The sequence below is a fragment of the Thalassophryne amazonica genome, chromosome 9, assembly GCF_902500255.1.
Source record: "Thalassophryne amazonica chromosome 9, fThaAma1.1, whole genome shotgun sequence".
NCBI lineage: Eukaryota > Metazoa > Chordata > Actinopteri > Batrachoidiformes > Batrachoididae > Thalassophryne > Thalassophryne amazonica.
In genome coordinates, this window is record NC_047111.1 from 89,239,314 (window position 1) to 89,266,696 (window position 27,383).

Below are 27,383 nucleotides of genomic sequence, written 5' to 3' on the forward strand. Positions count from 1 at the left end.
TTTAACGTTACTTTAAAAAAAAAAAAAAAAGTTAAAATAAGTTCAACATTTCACAGGACAATTCGCATTTTTTGAAGTTTAACACAAAATGCTTGTTAAGCCAACATGGCTGCCACTAATTATTAAAACAACTCAACAATAATTACAATAAATAGTTCTACTTCCTCACGTGTCACTGCCACTAAAAACTTGTGAGTTAAGTTTTTGTAGGTCTTTTTCCCAACACCTGCTAAACTTTTACATCCATCTGACTGATAGGTTTTATTCGGTACCACTTTAATTATTAGCTAGTTTGCCTTTAACCTTCTTCTGTACGGCACCTTGTGTCACAGAACTTCTGTTCAGGGGAACCAATAAAACTAAAACAAACAAAAATACATAGACTCGCACTCACCTGCAATACTGCACAGGAGATGACAAAAGACGACCGTCTCCTGTCGTCCGACGTAACTCGGGTAAGAAGACGGCAACATTTTGTTTTGGAGAGCAGCCTCAGCTAGTGTGCCACTTTAACGGTACGAGCTGAATAGTGGAACCTCCTCAGCAACAACTCCGAGCTACATGTGGACTGAACCATCTACACACCAGCCCGCGGGGGGACAGGCGCTCACCTGACGAACCAACAGAGCCACAGCTTTCACAGACATTACTGCAACACCCCCCGCATCGACTGAACCACTATATATACATTACGTCATCTCGGTTGAAATCCCGACATATATTGGATTGAGTGTTGCCAGGTCCGTTTTCAGCCCCTTTTGTTCGTCTATTATCAGGATATGTAAAAAAAAAAAAAAAAAATTGAATGAAATTTTGTGGAGAGTTAGCCAATGAGTTAAAGAAAACGTCATTAGATTTTGAGGCATGTGCAGTTCCATTATCATTTTTAATGAACAACAATTATATAATGTCGAGTTGATTTCCATGTCATTTATAAATTGACTGAACAGCGCCCCCCATCTGCAATTCAAATCAGTTTAGGACAGAGGACTGATGGGCCTTAACAGAGATATGAAGTCTGAAATCTTGCTAGTATTTTGTTTGTTGTTGTTTTTTGGGGGAGGGGGTGTATTATTATTATTATTAATTATTATTATAGATATTCAAAACTGCTGTAGTTTGGGTTTGAGTCCAAAATGTAGCTGCTGATTTAGTCTTATTCTCTGGCTTACACTCAAATAATGACCAAACCCAGTCTGACTTATCAAACATTTGCATCTGCAGTCAATGAACCATTGGCATTGATATTTATAGGATTACCTGCTTAAGGACACTAGTTTGTTAATATTTCAGGCTGTCACATTTGACTTTAGTTTCCAAAATTTCTACATAAGGCCCAGCGAATTAGTGAGCATTTGCACAAATGTAGTGGTTCCACTGTTCTGGAGCACAGATGAAAGAGCAGACTGTTTATTAACTGGTGATTGATGGCCTGATGATGCTGAAGTGACCTTGAGCAAGACAGTGAACGCTAAACTGCTGATGGCATGCAGGGCAGCACCTTACATTGAACATTGTTAAGTTATTGTCATAGGTGATTTTAGGTATATGCATAGTGTGTGTGTGTGTGGGGGGGGTTAATAATACAATGTAAGTGTATTAGAATCAACAACTTTAGTTGGTTGTTTATTTTTGTAATAGTTTGTAGAACAAATATTCAGTGTTCTGGATTTTTAGATGTGCTTGTTTTTATCGTGAGATCTGGCAACAGTGATCGGATTCCTCAACTTTCTTCATCTCCTCCTCCATAGACACACGTTCTGCTGGGGGTTGCCACAACAGATAAGTCTCCATCTCACCACATCCTGTGGATCCACCTCTGTCACACCAACCGCCAACCAACCTTCCTCACCACATAGTCCATCAGCCAGAAGCCAGTTTTGACCTAATCAATACCACTTAAGGGGACTAAACGACATTAACAATCCATGGCCTACACAAAATGTATGGTGACCATCCCAAGGTGGGAGTTATAGTACCGCTGAATACAGGATTACCAAGGTAAACATTTAAAAATGCTCCAATCATATTAAAAATATACCACATTATCTGTCTGATCATTGGGATAAAAAGGTGTAGCTTGGACTATGTACGAATTAATGTTATGGAGATAGGGGGTAAAAGTATAAAAGAAGGTGACAAAGGTCAATTTCAGTTTGTATAGGGGTCAAAAGTTAAAACAGCTCCAATTTTGTTTTTAAAAAGTGATGTACAGTGAGTGACTTGTATAAGTATTCAGCCCCTTGGTATTTCACGCATTTTAATTTATGGCATTTCAAATGCAAAAAGTAAATCAGGCTTCTCAATATAAAATTTCTAAATTATCTTCCTTAGACTCAAACCAAAAGTAAATCTCTATAACTTGATATAAATTAATTAAAAATATAAAAGCCAAGATGATGGGTTGCATAAGTAATGGAATGCTTTGGTATAATACTTGAATCAGTTTAATTTCCAGTTTTCTTCAGACAAGTCAGGGGATGGATACATGAACATTTCCAAGTCACTGAATGTGTCTTGAACTTTATTTACATCAATTATGAAGAACTACAAACAATATGGCACTCTATGGTAAAGCTGTGTGGAGTAGACAGTTCTCAAAACTGTCTGTCTGTGTGAAATAGCAAGTATTCCAGTACTTTTGGAGGGTACTGTACCTCAACCCACCATTTCATACACAGCTGCAAGTATTGCACCTGTAGTGCACTTTAAGTAACTATAAAATTTTTCCTTTCATGAAACCATATTGTTGCCCACATATTCTCCACTTCTCAGCCTGGCATCTGCTACTCTTTTCTGTATGCTGCAAGACCAGTTACACAGCTTCACGAAGGAGATGAGCAGGTCAAGAATTCCTTAAACATAAGGCTCACTTGTATGTTGCTTGTACTTCTGGACGTTTTACATTACATACTTAAAATTCACAGATGCCACTAATTCTGACCAGGACTACAGATCTTTATGATGCCATAAAGCAAGAATGCTACAAAAACCAAAATGCAATCAACTCTTATTTAACAAGACCATCACTCAACAAAGTTTTATATTTTTAGCCATCTCATGAATACGAAATGGGGCCGTAACTTTCACCCTTCTTCTCACACTGCTCTCATAATTTTCATAAACACAGCAGACAGGTTCCCACTGAACTTTAAAAGAAGACTGGATGACAGGCAAAAGGAGGACCACTTTTCTGTGAGAAAAGTGACAAATGTCCAGAAAAGTAAAGATCGGGTCTGGAAGCATGCACTGGCGCACATCCACCACACTATGGAACCTCCTTGGATCTTGGATGGCCACCACCCAGGCAGACAATTGGTCCATCGCCACCTTTCAAAAGGAGTCATCCATCTGCTGCAATCATGTGACATGTGGGTGTCTCCTCGACCTTTTCTGGTTGCAGGATTACTCAACTGGATGAAACTGTGAACTTGTGTAATATTTCCTTACTTCCTAGACAGGAACAGTTGGGTCTACATTTGAAAACTCTAATCTACAAAACCAGGTGCTGGCTAAAACCTAATGTGGTCTATCAGTTTAGTCTGCAGCAACTGGTCTCCTGGCTGGACTTCAAGATGTTATGCCACTCAAAGCAGCTTCTTCAGTTTGCAAACACCTTGAAGAACAACACAGATGATGAGACCCTTCATCAATGAACATACCATGATAATGTAAATCAAGCTGGAAGTGACCAGTGTCCACAGTGTGAAAAACATTCCTCAAATATATTTCTAGTCACAACTCATCTTCAACCGCTTATCTGGGACGGGTCGCGGGGGCAACAGCTCCAGCAGGAGACCCCAAATTTCCCTTTCTAAATAGAGTTTATTCATAGTTTTAAAGCTAAACAGCTTAGAGACCAAATCTGTGATCTAGTATGACACTTCCTGACATTTTCACTTCAAGACAGGAGAGAGAGAGAGAGAGAGAGAGAGAGAGAGAGAGAGAGAGAGAGAGAGAGAGAGAGAGAGAGAGAGAGAGAGAGAGAGAGAGAGAGAGAGAGAGAGAGAGAGAGAGAGAGAGAGAGAGATCACACTGCCTGATCTGGGAGTAGCTTGGTGACATGCATCATGCTGTAAGGGCAGCGTTTCCCATATGGATCCTTGGGAATCAAATTACTGCATGTTTTCCACCTGTCCCTGATCTTCTCAGACCAGATCTGCTCACTCAAGTGTATTCAGCCAATCAACAGCTGGCTGACCAACACACCATACCTGATGTGGCTCATTATGTGCAGTTGGAAATGGAAATTGGGCAGTACTTTGGATCCTGAGGACCAAGAATGGAAACCACTGTTCTTGGGGAATCACAAACCGAAAAAAGGACAAATGTGTATATACGTATATATTGATCGTACACAAGTTTTTGAAATGAGAACTTATTCGAAAATAAGTTCGAAAAAACACTGCCACACATCTCAAGAGGGATGAAAAAGAAATTCGGAAAATCCCTCTTGAGATGTGTGGCAATGTCATCACAAAAGAAGAGGAGCGTGGATTGAACATGTCGTCAATTACTGAACTGTGCGGAAAACAAGAGACAAAGTGGGAAATCTTTGGTATCAAATGTTAATTTGATGCTTCTGTTTCAAGTCTGTAAATAAAAAGTAAAAATAAAAAGTTCTCATTTCAAAAACTTGTGTACGATCAAAAAGTGGAAACATTTTATTAGCCCACCCTGTATGTATGTATATATATATATATATATATATATATATATATATATATATATGAGATCACTGTCAAAGTCAGTGCAGAAATTATGATTTTCAATTGTAACTTTAATCAAATGTGGACACAAAGAAAAACAACACAGTGCTGCAACGTGAAATCTGCAGTCCGATGACTGATTGGCTGAGTTAATGATCCTGCTGTGATAACAGACGTATATGGTTAACGCATTCGCATGTGCAGGCTGTTCTTGGGGCCATCCACCCGCTCCAACTTCTCAAAGTGTTTCCTAGCATTGCGGATATTGATGAGTGTGGCTGCAGAGGCTAGAAAATAGAAACAGACAGTTACACCATCAGTGTTGCCACAGTTACTTTGAAAAAGTAATCCAATTACTGATTACTCTGTGAAAAAGTAACCTATTTACTTTACTGATTACTCAATTTTAAAAGTAACTAAAGCCCTGGTCACACGACACACGGCGATCAATGAACGAAGGAAAAGTCCCAAAGCCACAAATCATTAAGAAAAAGTGGACGAATGAGCTGGCACTTCTCCCATCACTGAAAACCTGCGAGTGCAGAGTGCATAAAAGACCTAAATGAAACTGAAACAAAAGAAAAACAAAGCGAACGGCGACCTTGACACTGAACATTTTTGCAGTGAGTCTGTGTGCTCCACAGCCACCTGCAGCTGCGTTGTCTTGACAACAGGTCTGTGTTCACTACAACATGTGCGCGCACACGCACTTTGCAGCCAGAGATGGTTGCAATGTACATAAACAGTTAAAGTAGTTGATGAAACATTCTTGCCGCTATTGTTTCTATATGAACATGTTGCTTTTCGTCCCACATATGGACGAGTCACGTTCAGCTCATCGGATCTTTAGTTATTGATACGCTCAGATATTGTCAATGTTCGTGCAAGATGTTGGACTTGGGAGGTTGGATGAAGTTGGACGACAATCAAACGGAATGCTGACGGTACAGGAACTACGCAAACGATGAGGAACCTGTAACTGAAGCCAAAATGAATTATACTGTATATAGGTTACCACGACAACAGGAATATGATACGAAATTTCCTTTGTTCATTTTGGTGAATAATTGCACGATTATTTAAGGCAATGAATAACACGGCTTTACAGGTTAAGATGTTTTTTATTTTAAAATTATCTGTGCTGAAGAGGAAATAAGTCACGTAATCGCACGACCCGGAAGGGCACGTGCGTAGAGCGGGAGAGAAAAATACGAGGAAAGTCAGAGCAGTACGTAAAACTCAGATAAAGACACGGAATCTGCTTATGGTGTCATTCTACTGCTGGTCAAACAGGCGCACACAATAAAAGTTATTTTATAATGCTGTTTTTGTCTTGTTACAGCCGAAATGTGTGATTTAGGTTTAATGTCAATATGAATATCAGTTTGAAATGCAGCATTTTGTCATTTTAGTTTTCACGGTGTTCCACGGGTGTTCCCCACGACTGTTCCATGGCTGTTACACGAGCTGAATAAAAGAAATAAATGTCTGTGGACATCAGTAAGCAGCGTGAAGTCCTTTTGAGCAGACCAGAGTAGTTACAGAACCGTCGAGACAGAAGGCAAAATGGAATATGGACGAATTGAGGTTGTTCTCAGGTTTCGTTCACATTTTTTCAACAGTCTGAAAATTCTGACAAAGCACCAGCTACAGAAATGAAGCTGGATGACGGTTAAACGATGTCTGAAAGTCACCACAAGTCCAGATTTCTTGTTTTTGCTTGGCTTCGGTGTCCTTCGTTAGTGCCATGTGACCAGGGCTTAAGTTAGACTACTAGTTACTTTCAGCACCTGCCGACAACAACCCCGCGTCACCTCACCATGAAAATGAGAACTAGTTTTGCCAATACTCACTTTATTGGAAGTGTATTTTTAACAGTAACGTAAGGTAAACAATGTATGTCCTGACATTTTAAGTTGAACTTAAATACTATTTTCAGAAAAAAAAAGTTTTTGTAAAACATGAAATAAAGTCAGTCTTTCTTGAATGCAATGAACATAAATCCTTGTTTTATAAAAAATAAAATAAAGACAGTCTTTATTGACCTCATTTAACTGTTGACAGCACTGTAATGAGAAAACTTACAATTTATAATGTACACTGGTTATAAATTTAACAAATACTTTCCAACATTTTCTAACATTAAAATTTTTTCTACTTTGCACATGCATAAGTTGCAGTTCGGCTTTACTCGCGGTCAAGTTGTGGACTCCGAAAATTTAGACTATCTTTAAAAGTCCATTTTGATCTGACCATTTTTTGGGAGGGATCGTCAGTGCAGACAATGATTTCTTCTTCCTCCTGTGGCTGTTGATCAGCCATGAGGGCAAACAATTCTGTGTGGAAGATTCCTGGCGATTGTGGTGGGCACGTGTATAAATTCTGGCCCAATCTGAACTGGCAGTAAGGAGCTAAAGAGTCGCATTCCAAAACTTTGAATCGTCAGGAATCTTCCACACTGATGAAGCCCTCATCACATCCGGAGGAGGAAAAAATATTCCGAACCCACTCCAGATGATGAAATTATCATACAGAATTGTCCTCACCGATATAAACTTGTCATCGCTGATCTGCAGCAGCCGGAGGAGGGAAAAAAAAGACCTGAAACTACTCCAGATGAAGTAATCATCAACATCCAGGAAGGAATCAAATTAATTGTCCAAACTATTATAATAATATGGCAAGGTAAGCTGATTTTTAGTTTTTTTTTTTTTTTTTATCAACTTAATTAACTTGCGGTTTCAGATAACTTGCGGCCCGATTTTGTGGACCCTAACTTGCGTGAGTTAACGGGGCTTACCTGTATTATTATTATTATTATTATTATAAGTAGTCGTAGTAGTATGAAAAAATGTCTTCAAAAATGGACCTTTAATCTAGAGGTGTTGTGGGGGGCCACATTCCTCTGCCCCAAACACCCCCCCACCACCACCACCACCATCTGGATTCGGCCCTGGTTTGCTGTCTGAGCAGGAAGAATGGATAATGTGTATTTATGCAGAAAGCACAACCAGACTGGCAGGTAAGAAATTTTTAATTGCTGTTTTTGACATCATGTTGTCCTCAGAAAGAGACTTTAGGTGCGTTTGGGTGGAAAAAGAGCATTTGTATTTGTTGTTAACGCATCGTGGGTGTTCAGGTGTTTTTAGTGAGGACACTCACAGAGCGGTGCAGAGTTTTAAAGACCAAAAAAATGCAAAAATGTCTTAGTAAAGCTCAGAGCAGGTGTGCTGCCGTCACTGCACTTTGAAAGACAACAACTGTTTTTTCAACTTGGAGTTGCTCTGCCCATGGGCCAGTTTTAATGCTGCGATCAACCCACAGTATCTCTGCGATCGGCCAGTCGGGCAACCCTGATTTATACTGTATAAAACAAAAATAATAGTTAACGTACAGTGACTTGAAGAAGTAACTTTAATCTGATTCCTGATTTGGAAACATTAATGCATTAGATTACTAGTTACTGAAATAAAGTGGTCAGAATTTCCACACAGAAATATGCACTTACGAATGGACGGGTCAGACATGATGACCATAACATATGTGTTGGAGGTGAAGACATCAATAAAGGCTGCAAAGTTGGAGTTCCTTACTTCCATGCTCTGGAAGGAGGCTGCAAGTTTACTGTAACAGAAGAAACCAAAATTATCAACACAGTAGGAGTACACCAGGTGGTGTGGAGTATGAAGCCGGTGTGTAGGAAATGAAGTCACCTGCAGCTGAGTTTGAACTGTTTGATGATGTTGCTGATTTTCTCAAATCGGTGAGCATCACGCTGCTCTTTGCACTGATAGTGAGAAATCACCTGTGTTCACAGAACCATAAACAGCACATGAATTGCAAAACATTACATCAAGTTTTAGGCACGCTATAATTTGGCTAAGAGTGTAGTGCGTGTAAATCAGCATCCTAATTTGCAAATCTATATGTCATCAAATATGTCAATATAACACAGACTTTAAGTTTTGCAGGACAATAAAGGTCAAAGCCTTTAATGTCCTGGACACTCAGTGACCTAAGAGGACAACTGCATGACTTGTTTCTTGTATAAACTTTACTTAAAATACTGTTCCAGTAAAACACAGGGTGCTGCAAGGGTCGGTATTAGGCCCTCTCCTATTCTCTCTAGATAGTACCTCATTAGTCAGATAGTGCGGCATTATGGATTTACTTTTCATTACAATGCTGATAGCACTCAGCTGTACATGCCAATAAATGCAGATAATTCCGCCCACAGTAGGACTTTAGAGGATTGTATGGCTTCAGTGAAAAACTGGATGTCTAGCAATATCTTGCTCTAAAATCCTGACAAGAACAAGATAATGGTCACTGGTCCAGTGAGACACAGGCATTAGTTTGACCAGCTAACATTAACCTTGGGCTTGTGTGTCATTCATCACAATGATAAACTGAACAATCTCAGGGTGACCTTTGTCCTACACATTAGAGAAATCACTAAGTCTGCCTTCTATCACTTCCGTAATATTGAGAAGATTCCATCTATTCTGTTTATGGCTGATGCAGAGACATTGATTCATGCCTTTGTCTCTTCTAGATTAGATTACTGTAATGTTCTATTTTCTGGCCTACCACAGTCCAGCAGAGGTCTCCAACTGGTTCAAAATGTGGCTGTTATAGTTCTGACTAGGAGATGACTGTTTGATCAAAATAACCCAGTTTTGGCCTCCCTTCATTGACTTCCTGTCCATGAAAGATCAGATGCTAAGGTTTTGTTATTAACACCTAAATTCCTTCATGGACTAGCGATTCTTTATCTGGCTGATCTAATTAAACCTTATGCATTGACCTATGATCTGTGTTCTCAGGATGCAGGATTACTGTGTGTTCTAAAGGTTAAAAAAGTTAGGTCACAAAGCTTTTTCTTACTGTGCACCTCTTCTGTGGAACAGTCTGCCTCCTGAGAAATAACTCTCTGATTCTGTCGATTCATTCAAATCCAGATTAAAGACCCATCTGTTCTCCCTTTTGTATGACTAATATATTAGTGTTGTACTGAACTATGTTTCCCTGTTTCTTAAATTTGTTACTAATAATGGAGGAGAACTTAGTCTTCTCATATCTAAATTTTGGGCCTGTTCGTGAAACCAATGGCTAACTGCCGACAATCACATAAGCATCCTGTCTGTAGTTATTTTGCTACTGAGAAAGTGTTGTGCAAGTTGTTAGTTGCAGCTGACTGAATCTGCTCTCTCTTTCTTTGAGGTGTGGTCTCTTCACTGATGGCTGCGTTGGAGAGGAGCATTCATCTAGCAGCACCCTGTCTGAGCACATGGCTTTGGGCATATTTTCATTTGAACTTGCAGGAGGACTAGCTCCACCACTTGTGATGAACTGTGGGTCATAATTCCCTATGGACCCTTTACCATGCGGAGTTTTGTCTGTTTTATTTTGTATGTTTGACGAATCTTTGTTGTACTTTGTTTATGTAATCTCTTTGTTTTTGGTAGTATGGCCAAGCAGTTGGTCACCTCTCTGAGTCTGGTCTGCTTGAGATTTCTTCCTCCAAAATAATTCCAGAGGGAGTTTTTCCTTACCATTATTTTCTCTGTGCTTGCTCAGGGGGTTGGTAAGGTTAAACCTTTCCCTTGTGATGCCTCTTGGGGTGACTTATTTTGTTATTTGGCGATATACAGTTCCAATGAAGTTGGGACGTTGTGTGAAATGTAAATAAAAACAATACAATGATTTGCAAATCCTCTTCAACTGATATTCAATTGATTACACCACAAAGACAAAATATTTAATGTTCAAACTGATAAACTTTATTGTTTTTGTGTAAATAGTTGCTCATTTTGAAATGGATGCCTGCAACACAGGGACAGTGGTATGTTTACCACTGTGTTACATCACCTTTCCTTCTAACAACACTCAATAAGTGTTTGGGAACTGAGGACACTAATTGTGAGTGTCATGATTGGGTATAAAAGGAGCATCTCCAAAAGGCTCAGCCCTTCACAAGCAAAGATAGGGCGAGGATCACCACTTTGTGAACAACTGCGTAAAAAAAATAGTCCAACAGTTTAAGAACAATGTTTCTCAGCGTTCAATTGCAAGGAATTTAGGGATTCTATCATCTACAGTCCACAATGTAATCACAAGATTCAGAGAATCTGGAGAACTTTCTACATGTAAGTGGCAAGGCCGAAAACCAACACTGAATGCCCGTGACCTTCGATCCCTCAGGCGGCACTGTATTAAAAACCAACATCATTCTGTAAAGGATCTTACCGCGTGGGCTCAGGAACACTTCAGAAAACCATTGTCAGTTAACACAGTTTGTTGCTACATCTACAAGTGCAAGATAAAACTCTCCCATGCAAAGTGAAAGTCATACATCAACAACATCCAGAAAAGCCGCCGCCTTCTCTGGGCCCGAGCTCATTGGAAATGGACAGACGCAAAGTGGAAAAGTGTGCTGTGGTCTGATGAGTCCACATTTCAAATTGTTTTTGGAAATCATGGATGTCATGTCTTCTGGACAAAAGAGGAAAAAGACCATCCAGATTGTTACCAGCACAAAGTTCAAAAGCCAGCATCTGTGATGGTATGGGGGTGTATTAGTGCCCATGGCATGGGTAACTTACACATCTGTGATGGCACCATCAATGCTGAAACGTACATCCAGGTTTTTTGGAGCAACACATGCTGCCATCCAAGCAACGCCTTTTTCAGGGACGTCCCTGCTTATTTCAGCAAGAAAATGCCAAGCCACATTCTGCACGTGTTACAACATCGTGGCTTCATAGTAAAAGAGTGCGGGTACTAGACTGGCCTGCCCGCAGTCCAGACCTGTTGCCCATTGAAAATGTTCGGCGCATTATGAAGCGCAAAATAAGACAATGGAGACCCCGGACTGTTGAACAACTGAAGTTGTACATCAAGCAAGAATGGGGAAAAAATTCCACCTACAAAGCTTCAACAATTAGTGTTCTCAGTTCCCAAATGCTTATTGGGTGTTGTTAGAAGGAAAGGTGGTAAACATACCACTGTCCCAGCTTTTTTGAAATGTGTTGCAGGCATCTATTTCAAAGTGAACAAATATTTGCACAAAAACAATAAAGTCTATCAGTTTGAACATTAAATATCTTGTCTTTGTGGTGTATTCAACTGAATACAGGTTGAAGAGGATTTGCAAATCAATGTATTCTGTTTTTATTTACATTTTACACAATGTCCCAACTTCATTGTAATTGGGGTTGTATAAATAAATTGAATTGGTAACAGGTCTCTTCTGATGATCCTTGGGTACTGTTGGATCAACCGTTTAAACAAGAAGCTACGGTATTTGAAGAGAATTAGATGAGATATATTACATGCAAGAGAACGTCAAGTATGACATTTTGATCATGTGGAATGCACAAGTTTTAAGAGCCGCAGCAACTGTAAAAGGCCAAGGGAACACCAATATATCATCTGACTGCAACAGAGGTTACATTTAAGAGGTGGGGATGGACTACTGTATGCAAATTTACACCATAATTAGCATATTTTTTTAATATGTTATCCTGTTTCTGTAATCACAATATACATTCTATGGTCTCTTTCATACAGTATTTTCTAGTAATGGCTGTAAAAATCAATATGAAAATATATGAACCAACAAAATGCTAAATATAATCAGTTCATTTACCCCCCATAAGATACCAGTAGGGCAAGAATCAAGTGTCCATCGTGTACTGTTAAGGGGTTATCATGCTCGCAAGGATGTGCCCACACACAAATGTGTTCGTACCAAGAAAGTGGCTCTTTCAAACAGAAGAACTTCATCCGCCTCTATGATCTGCGCAAAATTTCTCAGGTTTGTCTCCAGCTGCTGTACGTTGGGGATGAGCTGATACACGATGCTAGACCAGGCCTGCAAAAACATTGCACAATTTTAAACAATGTCAAAGACAAGTTTTTAAAAAGCATTTCAGAAATACAACCTTATAGAGAGTTTCATCCCAGATTGATGTCCTGAAGCACGTGCAGGCCAAAGGCCGAGACAGTCTCTTCAAATCCTCTTCACGTTCTTTAAAGATCTGAAAAATAAACAATTCCACCACATGAGCAGAGATGAGGCTGAAAATTTTTGATCTTCTATTCTTCTGCCAGCAAACAACAAAAGAAGAAATCCATAATAAATAGTCCAAATAAATGGACTGAACTGATATTGCTTTTTTTTTTTTTAATATTTGATGCATATACTCAAAGAGCTTTACCACAATGCCTCACATTCATGCATTCAGGCACAATGATGTTTCGGTGCTACCATGCAATTTGCTCAGTTGCATGCTGGGAGCAACTTAAGCCTGGGTCCCACCGAATAGTGAAGGATGAATAATGAGCCACGCATGGGCGTGTCAGTGATTATTTGAAGAATGACCACGTTTTCTATCTATCACGTATCCGCTATGAAGGTGCCTCTGTGTGCCTCTCTGTACCCCGCATGTGTCACGTAGCAGCCTCTAGTGAGCCACGACCAACCTGTCATTACAGCCTCAAATGGCTCGCATCAGCCACACTAAGCCACGTAGTGCCGTGATAGCGCCATGATAACGCCATGTTGGCGCACGTTTAGACATGGGTTTGGTCCAAACCTCCAGCCCTCCCACACCTGGTGCCTTTAAAATATGGGTTTTCAATTCACAGATTCTTAGCAGCATTTAAAGATGTCACTTTTTTTTTTAAATGCAGTCCAAAAATAGATGCTCTAGTACAGTCCCGCAATTGTGCGCTGTGCACCAGGCTGCTGTCCACCTGTATTGTGCCAGACCAGCTAGAACCGAACCAAGGGTTCCTGGAGAGCCGCCTCTGTGCTCCTCGCTGGCTCCGCGGCTCGCTGGCTTTATTTATTCTGCGGCTTAAACACACACACCATAATTCCACTATAAACTATGTGTTCGTCCGTTTATTTCTGAAAAATCGCTCTTTTGCGCACGTGCCGCTGTTTCATTCCTGGACAGCCGCCTCTGTGCTCAGTCTCACTGGCTTAAAATCCATCCATGGCTTGCTGGCTTTATTTTTTCCCTGGCTTTAAACACAGTCATTTTTAAAGCTGTGATCACTTTTAACTTTGTGTTCATCTGTTTATTTCTGCAAAATCGCTCTTTTGCGCACGGTGCCGTTCAGCATACAGAATGAGGTGGCCGCTTTGGATCACTTCCAAATATATATATATATACGTATATATATATATATATATATATATATATATATATATATATATACACACATATATATACACACACACACACACATATACGAAGTCTGTTAGAAAAGTATCGGACCTTTTTATTTTTTTTCAAAAACTATATGGATTTGAATCAGGTGCGATTACATGAGACAAGCTTGAACCCTCGTGGGCATGCGAGAGTTTTCTCACGCCTGTCGGTTACGTCATTCGCCTGTGGGCTGGCTTTGAGTGAGGAGTGGTCCACCCCTCCCGTCGGAATCTCTTTGTCTGAGAACTTCCTGAGAGACTGACACTTTGCTTGATCAAAATTTTTTCAAAAACTGTGAGGCACATCGAAGTGGACACCATTTGAGAAATTCAGCTGGTTTTCTGTGAAAATTTTAACGGCTGATGAGAGATTATGGACTGTTGCTGTCGCTTTAAGGACTGCCCACGGAGCGGGACATCGCGACGCGCCCTGAGCCGCCGCTGTCTGCCTGTTTCGAGCTGAAAGCTTCCAAATTTAAGCCTCTGTTGACCCAGGACGTCGTGAGAGAACAGAGAACTTTCAGAAGAGGTCGGGATCAGCAGTTTATCCGGACATTCCACTGTTAAAGGAGATTTTGTAATGAAAGAAAGTGCAGACGGGTATGTGCGTCGGGATGCAGCTGGCGCCGCGCGCCGCCACAGGAAAAACACCTCCGTTGGAAGCCTTAAGGACAAGCTGGAACATGTCCAGCTGTTAAACAATTTCTCAGATACTCAACTGAAAGCCATCAAAAGCCGCCTGGTTTTTTACAAATGGTTATCAACACGGAGGAGTTTTTCCTGTGCCGCCGCACCGCGCCGTCTGCGTCCCGACGCGCGGACCCGTCCGCACGTCTTTCATTAATAAAATCTCCTTTAACAGTGGAATGTTCGGATAAACTGCTGATCCCGACCTCTTCTGAAAGTTCTCTGTTCTCTCACGACGTCCTGGGTCAACAAGGGCTTAAATTTGGAAGCTTTCAGCTCGAAACAGGCAGACAGCGGCGGCTCAGGGCGCGTCGCGTCGTCCCGCTCCGTGGGAAGTCCTTAAAGCGACAGCAACAGTCCATAATCTCTCATCAGCCATTAAAATTTTCACAGAAAACCATCTGAATTTCTCGAATGGTGTCCACTTCGATGTGCCTCACAGTTTTTGAAAAAATTTTGATCAAGTAAAGCGCCAGTCTCTCAGGAAGTTGTCAGACGGGAGGGGTAGACCACTCCTCACTCAAAGCCAGCCCACAGGCGAATGACGTAACCGACAGGCGTGAAAAAACTCACGCATGCGCACGAGGGTTCAAGGTTGTCTGATGTAATTGCACGTGATTCAAATCCATATAGTTTTTGAAAAAAAATAAAAAGGTACATTAGTTTTATCACAGACCTCATATATATATATATATATATATATATATATATATATATATTTATTTTATTTTTTTTCTTCTGCAGCTTACAAGTCACCATGATACAACTTTTAACTTTGTGTTATGTCTTCAAAATCGGTCTTTTGCGCACTTCTTCTGTATTGTCGCACAGCTCCTGCGCTGCTTTTAGCGGCTTCACTGGAGTTATTTCTTCCGCGGCTATAAACACACATCCACTTCACGCAGTCATCCAAATTTTAACTTTGTGTTCATCCAATATTGACTGAAAAATCACTCTTTTGTGAGCTGGCGTTCTGCCTAAATGCTCTTTTGGATCAGTGCGCAGTGCACACACACAGCGGAGCTCATGTGATCCATTAACAAGATATTAAATCAACCATAGACATATTTTTACAGCTAGGAACTATTTTATCAAGCTATAAAAACATTAAAAATAGTTACCTTAAGCTGTTTCAAAATACATTCCACATGGAGCAGGAAAGAGAGGAAAAAAGTGTCCAGATGAAACAGTACTCTGTGATTCCAGAAGCGATTAGAGGTGTTTTCAGCATCCAATGTTTGGCAGAAAATGAATAGTCAGCTACAAAAAAAAATTGTTTTATATACAGCGTCCAGTGCACAGAGCAGGTGGAATTGTGTGCGCAAGAAGGCAGCCACTCCAAAAATAGCCTCTCAGGTCTTGGGAAGCTGCCAGGCACATGGATAAATGGGCTTTTAGCAGACTCGTAAGCACCACGCAAATGCCTCTAAGCCGTCGCAGTAACTCGAACACAAACTGTGCCACGCTGTTGTTGCTAAATTTTGAACATCTTGAAATTAGCACCATGCTCAGAGAGGAGCCTCATTAACTGAAGATAATGCCTCTAAGAGCCACAAAACTCCCACGATAGTTGAAGAAACCTTCTCATAGCAAAGAAAACATGCTGCGTGGCTCATTATTCATCCTTCATTATTCGGTGGGACCCAGGCTTAAGTCCTTAAAGACTTTGCTCAAGTCTAAGGCTTTGTTCAAATTGCTGGTTCAAGTTGGATTTATTGCACATCTTATCTCACTAACTGCCTGACCACGTTTTTGCATATGTGTGTGTGCGCGTGTGCGTGCACGTAAATACACACCACATTTTGTGTCGATATAGCAGTCCTCGTCTGCAGTCTAATCCACGATTGTTATTGTTATGAAAACAGTAACATGACTGCTATATGGTGTCCGAAGGAAGAATAAACACAAATGATTGTGAAAAGCAGCTGAAGTGCTGCTGTCTATCCTTTTTCAAGGTAATATTACAGGTTAGTTTAAATTCATGAGGCGCGTGTGTCTGTGTTTTTCCCACCTGCCTGAGCTTTGTGTGGGGTGAAAAGTTAGACGTAACAAAACGCAGTTCAGACAAAAATGGATTTGCAAAAATGCAATTTGAATCACTACCTATGAATGAGGCTTGAAATGGATTTGGAAAAAAAAAACAGATTTCATATGACTTTTGACTGTTCAAGACTTGCAGTAAGGAATCAGATTCCAACTGGATATGCATGTAAATAAGATTTTTATTGCCAGTCTGATCAAGGCCCAGTGTACAGTAAGTTGTCAGATGGCAAATCAAACCATGGATTCTCTGCTCACAAACCTGCTGCTCTAACTCTCTTTACAACATCAGAATTTAACTTTTTTAACTTACACTAGGAGTAATGACCACTTATTAGATTATTCTGAATTACAATTTACATCTTGATTTCAAGCTGTACTTATTTTCCTTCAATCTTTGCAGTGATGACATTTACAACCACTGCCCAAGGCTTATAAGTGTATTTTACTCCAGCTCTACAATTTTGTGTCAGTTAGGGTGCAATTTGAAGAGTTTAGTAAATTAAAAAGTTTAATCAGCTCATCTAATGCAGGGTTTTACTTGTCAGTAGTTTTGATGTTAGTTAGAAAATAGCTAACATCACATGTTCAGTGTCTCTGGAGTCTGTTGCCCCATCCATCCATCCATTTTCTTCCACTTTATCCGGAGATGGGTTGCGGGGGCCCAGACCTCCCGATCCACACACACCTCCCCCAGCTCCTCCGGGGGAACCCCGAGGCGTTCCCAAGCCAGCCAAGAGACGTAGTCCCTCCAGCGTGTCCTGGGTCTTCCTCGGGGCCTCCTCCCAATGGGACATGCCCGGAACACCTCTCCAGCGAGATATCCACGGGGCATCCGGAAAAGATGCCTAAGCCACCTCAGCTGGCTCCTTTTGACATGGAGGAGCAGCGGCTCAACTCCGAGCTCCTTCCGAGTGACCGAGCTCCTCACCCTATCTCTAAGGGAGCACCCAGCCACCCTGCGGAGGAAACTCATCTCGGCCGCTTGTACTCGCGATCTCATTCTTTCGGTCATGAGTCAAATCTCATGACCATAGGTGAGGGTCGGAACGTAGATCGATCGGTAAATCGAGAGCTTTGCTCTCTCTTCACCATGACAGTCCGATACAGCGACCGCATCACTACAGACGCTGCGCCGATCTGTCTGTCGATCTCACGCTCCATCCGTCCCTTGCTCGTGAACAAGACCCCGAGATACTTAAACTCCTCCACTTGAGGCAAGGACACTCCACCGACCTGAAGAGGGCAAGGCACCTTTTTCCGGCCGAGAACCATGGTCTCGGATTTGGAGGTGCTGATTTTCATCCCGGACACTTCACACTTGGCTACAAACCACTCCAGTGCACGCTGAAGGTCCTGATTTGACAAAGCCAACAGAACCACATCATCCGCAAACAGCAGAGATGAGATTCTGTGGTTCCCAAACTGGACCCCCTCTACACCCTGGCTGCGCCGAGAAATTCTGTCCATAAAGGTAATGAACAGAACCAGTGACAAAGGGCAGCCGTGGCGGAGTCCAACGTGCACTGGAAACAGGCTTGACTTACTACCGGCAATGTGAACCAAGCTCCTGCTGCGGTCGTACAGGGACCGGATAGCCCTTAGCAAAGCACCCCGGACCCCATACTCCCGGAGCACCCCCACAGGGTGCCCCAAGGGACACGGTCAAACGCATTCTTCAGATCCACAAAGCACATGTGGACTGGTTGGATGAACTCCCATGAACCCTGGAGCACCCAATGGAGGGGGTAGAGCTGGTCCAGTGTGCCACGACCAGGACGAAAACCACACTGCTCCTCCTGAATCCGAGTTTCGACTCTGGAATAGACCTTACCAGGAAGGCTGAGGAGTGTGATCCCCCTGTAGTTGGAACACACCCTCTGGTCCCCCTTCTTAAACAGAGGGACCACCACCCCGGTCTGCCAATCCAGAGGCACTGTCCCCGACCGCCATGCGATGTTGTAGAGGCGTGTCAACCAAGACAGTCCCACAACATCCAGAGACTTAAGGTACTCAGGATGGATTTCATCCACCCCAGGAGCCTTGCCACTGAGGAGTTTTCTGACCACCTCGGTGACTTCGGCCTGGGTGATGAATGAGTCCGCCTCCGAGTCCCCAGTGTCTGCTTTCTCTTCGGAAGACTTGACGATGTGATTGAGGAGATCCTCAAAGTATTCCTTCCACCGCCCGACAACATCCCCAGACAGGGTCAACAGCTCCCCACCCGCACCGTAGACAGTGCTGGTGGAGAGCTGCTTCCGCCTCCTTAGGCGTTGGATGGTTTGCCAGAATTTCTTCAAGGCTGACCGACAGTCCTCCTCCATGGCCTCCCCGAACTCCTCCCAGACCCGAGTTTTTGCCTCTCTGACCGCACAGGCTGCAGCACGCTTGGCCTGCCGGTACCTGTCAGCTGCCTCGGGAGTCCCACTTACCAACAAAGACAAGTAGGACTCCTTCTTCAGCTTGACGGCAACCCTTACTTCCGGCGTCCACCACCGGGTTCGGGAATTGCTGCCGCGACAGGCACCAGAGACTTTGCGACTACAGCTGCGAGCGGCCGCATGAACAATGGAGGTAGAGAACATGGTCCACTCGGACTCCATGTCTCCAACCTCCCCCGGGATCTGGGAGAAGCTCTCCCAGAGGTGAGAGTTGAAGACCTCACTGACACAGGGTTCCGCCAGTCGTTCCCAGCAGACCCTCATGATATGTTTGGGCCTGCCAGGTCTGACCGGCTTCCTCCCCTCCCAGCAGATCCAACTCAACACCAGGTGGTGATCGGTCAACAGCTCAGCCCCTCTCTTCACTCGAGTGTCCGAGACACATGGCCAAAGGTTAGATGATCTAACTACAAAGTCAATCATTGACCTCCGGCTCAGGGTGTCCTGGTGGCACATGCACTTATGGACACGCGTGAGCTCGAACATGGTGTTCGTGATGGACAAACTGTGACTAGCACAGAAGTCCAACAATTGAACACTACTTGGGTTCAGATCGCAGAGACCATGCTTCCCGATCTCCCCCCTCCAGGTCTCACTGTCACCGCCCACGTGGGTGTTGAAATCCCCCAGGAGAACAATGGAGTCCCCAGTAAGAGCACTATGTAGTACCCCTCCCAGGGACTCCAAGAAGGTCGGGTACTCTGCACTGCAGCTCGGCCCATAGGCTGAGACAACAGTGAGAGACCTGTCCCCGACCCAAAGGCGTAGGGACGCAACCCCCTCGTTCACCGGGGTGAACTCTAACACATGGCGACTGAGCTAGGGAGCAATAAGCAATGCTACCCTAGCTCTCCGCCTCTCCCCATGGGCAATGCCAGAAAAGTAGAGCATCCAGCCCCTCTCCAGGAGTTGGGTACCAGAGCCCTAAGCTGTGCGTGGAGGTGAGCCCGACTATCTCTAGTCGGTATCTTTCAACCTCCCACATAAGCTCATGCTCCTTCACCCACCAGCGAAGTGACATTCCCATGTCCCAATAGCCAGGGGCTGTGAGCGTGGACCAGGCCGCCGGGCCACCCGCCCTCGACTGCCCCCCCAATCCTCTCTGCACCTGATCCCCATGGCCCCCTATTTCCTTTACCTGAATTACAGTAAAACTGAAACAACTGTATTTAGAAATACTGGCATGCCAAATGTTGTACCCTCAAACTCTGATGTTCTGGATAATTATTTAAAAGCAGCTGTTAAGAATTTGGGAGTGATATTTGACAGTTGTCTGAGGTTCAATCAACAGATAAACTCTGTTGTGAAAGCAAGTTTTTTCCAGTTTTGTCGTGTGGCTAAACTAAAACCCTTCCTCACTAGATGTGATCTTGAGACGGCCATTCGTGCTTTCATCAGCTCCAGACTTGATTCCTGTAATGCAATTTATTCTGGTGTTAACCAGTCTTCTCTTGCACACCTCCAACTTGTGCAAAATGCTGCTGCTTGTCTTTTAACCAACACTTTCAGATGTTAGCATATTACATTTGTACTTTACCCACTCCACTGGCTTCAAGTTCATTTTAGAATTAATAAGATTTTAATTTTGTTTTTAAAGGCATTAGTGGCCTTGCACCATCCTACTTGTTTGAAATTTTAACTCTCCGCACTTAGAGTAGGTCATCGTGGTCATCTGGTCAACTTTACTTAGAAGTTCCAAGGTCAAAGTATAAACTTTGGAGTGATCGTTCTTTAAATGACTCTTAATACCTAGTGGCACTGTGACATGTTTTATTTCATGTGCCTTTTTAATTCTGTTGTATGTGTGCTTTGATTCTCTTGAATTTTATTCCTTGTTTTTCTATAAAACACTTTGGTCACTTTTTGGCTGTTAAATGTACTACATTTGTATAGCGCTTTTCCATCTGCATCAGACACTCAAAGCGCTTTACACATCAATGCCTCACATTCACCCCGATGTGAGGCTGCTGCCATGCAAAGCGCCCACTACACACCGGGAGCAAGTAGGAGATTAGGGACCTTGCTTAAGAGCCCTTAGTGATTTTCCAGTCAGCTTGGATTTGAAAAGAGGATCCTCTGGTCTCAAGCCAAATGCTTACCCACTGGACTGTCACTTCCCCCTGTTGTAAAAGGCTATATTGATAAATGTTGATTGATTTCTGGGGGTTTTTGGTTGTTATTTTTTTTTAAATGCAATATCCATTTTTCATGAGGGAAATTTACAAAATGCCAACAAACACAAAATCACTTCCAACAACAACACACACACAAAAAAATGCCTATTATGTAAAAATATGAAATTAATATTATAGCAGAGTGGTGGGTGAACTGTTAAGTGCATTTGTTTCCCATGCGCTATGTTCCTGGTTCAAACCAGCCCTTGCCCATTCTGCATGTAATATGGAGCTCCATCAGGAAAGGCATCTGGTGTAAAACTTGTGCCAAATCAACATGCACAGCCACCTCAGATCTACTGTGATAAAAATAATAAGACCTTCATTATCACTTTAAAACCCTGAGTGAAAACAAGGGAGCAGCCAAAGAGACTTACTTATTGTAAAATTGACATTAAGATCAATCCTGTTACGTATATCCCTGGTCACACGGCACTAACAAAGGACAATGAAGCAGAAACAAAACAAGAAACCTGGACTTTTGTTGACTTTCAGAGGCATCATTTAACCATCATTCAGTTTTGTTCCTGCAGCTGGCGCTTCACCAGATTTTTTAAACTGTTGAAAAATTGGAACGAATACGACGACAACCTCAGTTCGCCCATATTTCGTTTTGCTTTCGTTCTTATCGGTTTCTTATCGTTTGCTTAGTTTTCTTAACATTAACATTTCATTTGACTTTCATTCAACCTCCCAATTGCGATGTATTGAACAAAGGTTGACGAACGCAACGATATCTGAACGAATCAGTAACTAAAGCATCGATGAGCTGAACGAAACATCCTGGTATCTCTAATGAATCGTTCATTTTTGGGATGAAAAAGCAATGTTTTCTTACAGAAACAATAGAGTTAGCAACATTTTATCAACTACTTAAATTATTTACACATCTTTCAATCATTTATGGGTGGCCTGCATGTGCGTGTCTTCAGGAGTAGCCTTCGTCTGACATGGACAGTTCCCTATGGCTGATGCTCATCAAAGGTACTTGTCAGGACAAGTGCTATCACAGATAAAGTGTAAAACAAGGCAAAACTTGTCAAGACAAACAAAATCCCGCATCAGCAAGTACTGCGGGAATGAGGACAAGGCTGGCTGCACTCGGTTTTATACCCGCTTTCAGTCATGTCACTGTGAATGTTTCATTTTGATTTTGTTTCAAAGCATCGAGGTTGAGGTTCGCTTCGTTTTCATTAGTTTTGGTTTTGTTTCATTCTTTTTTCCGCTCTTGATTTGCAGGCTTTTCGGTGATAGTAAAGGTGCAAGATCTTTTGTTCAACTTTTCTCGATTTATGACTGTTTGACTTTAATCCTTCATCCAGCTATCGCTGTGCGCCGTGACTGCGCCCTCACGTTGAACTTTGTGGCAAGGTGGTGTCCGAGTAAAAGATCATCCGAGAAAATTTTTGATTTTCTAAATCTGCATCACACATTTTCCTTTGATTTCCATCTCTGAATTCTCATTCTGTAATTACAACATTACAAAAATTTGAAGGGAATAAATGTCAGTTTCCTAATTCACCTCAGCTAAAGCTAATAACAATAGTTAGTAATCATTACCCTGGAGGAGAGATGCATTACAGATCTTCCCACGTCCCAAAGTAAGGAACAGGGTCAAAATGGACCTGTAAAACCCTGAGCTAAACCCAGATATGCATGAGTTAACTTCTAAAAAAGTAACGTGGGGTAAATAAGGCCTAGTCAAAATTTGCCACTGCAGAGTGACATTATACTCATTCTGACTGACTGTTAATTAAATGATCAACTTTAGAAAATATTCCAGGGACAAACATAAATGACAAATGACAAAACTGATCCACAGACAATATGATCTGATCGAGAGAACAGAGCCTGATCTATTCCTTCTCCGAGTACTCACAGTTTAACCCTGGCACAGATACCACAGACCTACACATCCTCACAGAATTCAAACAATGAGAATTTGACACACACATCACAAACTGCAGATGTGGACTAAGCCAAGGGAGAGAAAAGTATAAATGATAATATTTCACTGATTATTTGTAGTTCATGCAAGGACACACCGTTTTATTCATGCGCTGGCCCTCTCTCCTCCCCTGTGGTGCACACATTATCACTGCTGAAAGCGTGCATCCTCCAATTCCTCAAATCAATTAAAGATACATGCAAGACTGACAGCAACAGAACAGATGTGACTCGTGAAGCACAGCGTCTAGCCATTGCTCTAAAATGCACTTTGTATAGTGGATAATTATTTTTCCTAGAAAGTGGCAGCATAGTGCTGTGGAAAAAATAAATAAGTATGTGCCAGTTTACCTTGTGAGCTAAGACGCACCTTCCAGTTGAGATTATGTTGTTGAGTTTTCCGTTGAAAACGCATACAGTTCACTGGAACAAACTGCTGTTTCTTTACATAATTGACTGACCTGAAACAGCTAAAATAAATAAACTACAAAAAAAAAGTGTATCCTTTTTTCTTTTAACTTTTGGCCGCATTAAGATTTGGCTCAATTTTACACTGGAAGCCCTTTAAGACGAAACTTCCATTCTATGTAGAGAAACATGTGCAGATTCTGGTGTTCCTAAGTGATCTCTTAGCCAGGTATTATTTAAGACCTACTGTGCTTAATGTCAGAGATCTAATGGGATCAGTTGTGCACAGAGCTGCACAAATAAACTATTAGAAACTGATGATCCCAATTTAACTTTTATGACAGCAGTTCAGTTTAAGAGAGACAAATCATCAACTTGAGGGAAAATGTTTCAACTAAAAGCAACATGTGATCTGAATAAAAGTGAAACATCTCCATTCTTGTACGTTAATGTGAGAAAGAACCAACCATAATAATGTCAGGTAAAGCTCACCAAATCTCTCTGGTCTTCCTGCACCAGATCCATTTTGTGCACGAGGCAAAACACTTTGGCATCGGCTGAGTTCTGTAGGATGGCCTCCAAACACGACTGGTAGTAATGCATATCTTTCTCAAGCTCACGACTCTCAACGTCAAACACGTAAATTAGCACCTCTACGTTTCGAAAAATGTTGTCCCGCTGGCTGGTGAAGTAGTTCTCCATGAAAGTGTCCTGTCTGTTGAGCAAAGGAAACACAGGGCAATATTGAAAAGGAGATTTAAAATGAGGGAAACGATCTTCAATTTCTGATCAGAAACTAGAAAAATAATTTGGACTTTACCCTCCACAGTCCCATAGGTTTAGCACCAGATTGCCAAGAAACCGTACATGGGAGTGTTCCACATCAACTGTAACAGACGAGGAGCTTTATTGTAAGTTATACTGTGTTCACACTTAGCATTTTTTCGTGAATGTTTTCTTACTGGTCGCTCCAAGGCGCCGTGTGTCTCGAGCTATGTAGTTGGCAAAAATGATTGATCTCATACTGGTCTTTCCAGACCCACTTTTCCCCATCAGTAACACCTAGAAGTAAAAAAAATGCATTACAGATCAATACTACAGTTAAAAGCTTGACTGACTTTTTGTACTACGTGCAGTCAGCAATTAGTCGGCATTCACCTTTTTCTTCATTGCTGTGCTTGACATCCCCCTTAGCAGGCACAATGAAAACTATTCCTCTGAGCTGCAGGTCAGGTGACTTCTGTCAGTGTCTGCAGCAGCTCTGGTTCTTCTCCTTCAGCTGCACTGCAAATACATGTTTCGTGTTACTCAGCACTAATGACTCAGAAAATCAATTTAATGCCAGCACAGACTGCAACTAAGAGAGATAATTTCAGCAGTAAAAATGGGCTTCTTTGTACCTCTGTTTGGTTTTAAGGAGATATCCCAAAAACTAATGATGTACTTATTAATTTTAAATAAATGTTGGTACAACTTGATAGGGAGACTCTAGCAAGTGCAAAGCCTGCCATTACAGAGACACTGTATGTGTTGAGAAAGCATGTTCTGCTTCATTGTAGCAACTGGGGTCTCGCCTTGAATATGTTCAAGGTGATTTGAAGGTCAAATGAAGTGGTATTCTGTCAGTCGCACATCTGGGCAGCTGGCGTGAAGACAGTCAACCTGGCGGTGGATTGTTTAAGTAGCGCATAGTTAATTTTGATGCAGTTTTCTTACATTTTAGCCACTGTTTCAATGAAACAGCAAATAACACTTGCAAATATACACTGGATCCCTATGGTATAACAAGATGTCAGCCGTATGTTTTCACATTAGTGAGGCACTTGACGTGGAAGCAAACCTAAAGTGACATTCCTGTGACACATAGAATACTTGGAAAGCCCACATATAAAGTCCTATTCATGTCTTATAGTAACCATGGGTCTATTGCATCTGATTCATAGACCCCCCCATCTGTGGATGGGGGGAATTGGGCAATGATTTTGGTGTGGCACTGTGACTATGACCTTTGACCCCTGAACCTGAAAAGGTAACAGAACATTATTACATTGTTTGGTGCATGTGAACTAAGTACTCCACAAGTTGCTCATGTAGAACGCCATGGGGAGCACAGCGCTTCAATACTCGCAATAAAGGGCTCTGCATTTACACATTTACAGGAGGATTTTCTTTCACCAAAACATCAAATCTAGGCTTGCATCTCAGACGTACCTTTTGACAAATTGGTGCAGAACTTTCATGTCTTTTTTTTTTTTTTAAGAAAATCCTCCTCTATACCACTTCATCATGAGCTGGTGATACAAAATGAAAAACTTGCACTATGCACAATTTCTCCAAGAAGCAACAGAAGTCTATAACTTCTTCTGGGTTGTCTGGGTGTCTTGGTGGTTTTCCTCACTCTTCTCCTTCTTGCACAGTCACTCAGTTTTTGAGAACTGTCTACTCCACACAGATTCACTATAGAGTGCTATACTGTTTGTATTTATTCATAATTCATGCAAATAAAGTCCAAGACATATCCAGTGACTTGAAAATTTTCATGCATCCATCCCCTGACTTGTCTGAAGAAAACTGGCAATAAAACAGATTTACAGGTATTATACTAAAACATTACATTACTTGTGCAACCCATCATCTTCATTCAGTTTGAGTTTAAAGAACATAATTTTAGAAATTTTTATTTTTGTATTTTCTATTTGAAATGGCATAAACAAATTAAAATGTGTGAAATATCAAGTGTTCCAATACTTTTGGAGGGCACTGTAAATCACAACAAAGTTATAATATACATTTGAGCGCCTTGGGGCAACTGTTTGTTGTGATTTGGCGCTATACAAGAAAAAAGTTGATTGATTGATTGATTTATAATGGAGCCACAAAGTTAAAAAATAGAATGAGAAACGTTTTGAATCGAGATTCAAATTAAAGCGAATTTAACTGTAATAATAACAATAATAATATTCAGGTCGATCTTGTTTGTTTGACTAACAAGGAAAAGTTACATTTACAAGGCTGAAGCAGAAAATGTTTTGGTTTGATCACCATCGACGTATCGGCATATACCTAAGCTTAATTAACACAAAGCACGGCACATGGGGAAAGATTTGAGCTGATCAGAGACATAATTTAAAAGGTGAGTCAAACTATTTCCTCAGTTTGAGACAAACAAGCTAATGCTAAGTTAGCTAACACGACACAGTACACACAAACATTTGGTAGTTTAGCCAAGTTTAAACTGCTCGTTTACTTTAAATTCTGTGTACTTACCCCGGACAGAGCAGCTACTTATACTTTGTGCTTGTTTTGTTTTAGAAATAGAGCGTGAAAGCAGAAGAAAGCAGCAAAAGATCAGCTGCTTCCTGTTCACGCTGCAGTCACATGACAACAAAAATGTGCACGACAGCTTTTTCTCCTGCTCACATTTTTTGACTGACTAACATCGACACTATAGTTGTTTAACCGCTGCAGTATCCACTCAAATAGTCGCGTCATGATTAATTTGTTACACAGCTCAGTTTTGGGTTAAAATGTAGATACGGTTTGTTTTCGTGTGCCTGCAAGATTCAACTCAGGGCAAAATAGAATCCACGCACTATCGCATATTATTAAATTAAATTACACTCAACCTTTATCTTCAGATTTCAGAGCTCGAGATTAATGCCTGATATACCGTATATATTATATATTGATCAATTTATTGCTTTCACAATATAAGTTGTTAAAACTGATGGACTTTGCAAGTAAATGATTGTGG

The 27,383-nt window shown here is 41.6% G+C and overlaps 2 protein-coding genes across 3 annotated transcripts in view; both read right to left on the bottom strand.

Moving 5' to 3' along the window:
• LOC117517626 (nectin-3-like protein) overlaps positions 1–712 on the bottom strand; it is a 105,604-nt gene extending 104,892 nt beyond the window's left edge. The window contains exon 1 of one of the 2 annotated variants that reach the window (XM_034178723.1): positions 395–712. In XM_034178723.1, coding sequence (XP_034034614.1) covers positions 395–473 — 79 coding nt within the window. In that variant the 5' untranslated portion in view covers positions 474–712. The remainder of the gene's footprint in view (positions 1–394) is intronic. The other variant, XM_034178722.1, reaches the window with a different exon arrangement.
• Positions 713–4,764: 4,052 nt separating this feature from the next.
• On the bottom strand, positions 4,765–27,037 carry rraga (Ras-related GTP binding A). The gene is made up of 10 exons (XM_034178724.1): positions 26,897–27,037; positions 24,788–24,913; positions 24,592–24,691; positions 24,450–24,516; positions 24,122–24,344; positions 12,656–12,751; positions 12,463–12,585; positions 8,423–8,514; positions 8,218–8,333; positions 4,765–4,996 (listed from the first exon to the last, which is right to left on the bottom strand). The coding sequence occupies exons 2-10, from the start codon at positions 24,812–24,814 to the stop codon at positions 4,893–4,895; spliced, it is 948 nt and encodes a 315-aa protein (XP_034034615.1). The 5' UTR covers positions 24,815–24,913; positions 26,897–27,037; the 3' UTR covers positions 4,765–4,892.
• Positions 27,038–27,383: the final 346 nt, after the last annotated feature.

Coding starts and splice junctions, on each gene's coding strand:
- rraga (XM_034178724.1), bottom strand. CDS start 24,814: ATGTCAAGCACAGCAATGAAGAAAAAG. Junction 24,345..24,449: donor AACCTATGGGACTGTGGAGG/GTAAAGTCCAAA, acceptor TTTGCTCAACAG/ACAGGACACTTTCATGGAGA. Junction 12,752..24,121: donor AGGAAGACCAGAGAGATTTG/GTGAGCTTTACC, acceptor TTTATTTTTCAG/ATCTTTAAAGAACGTGAAGA.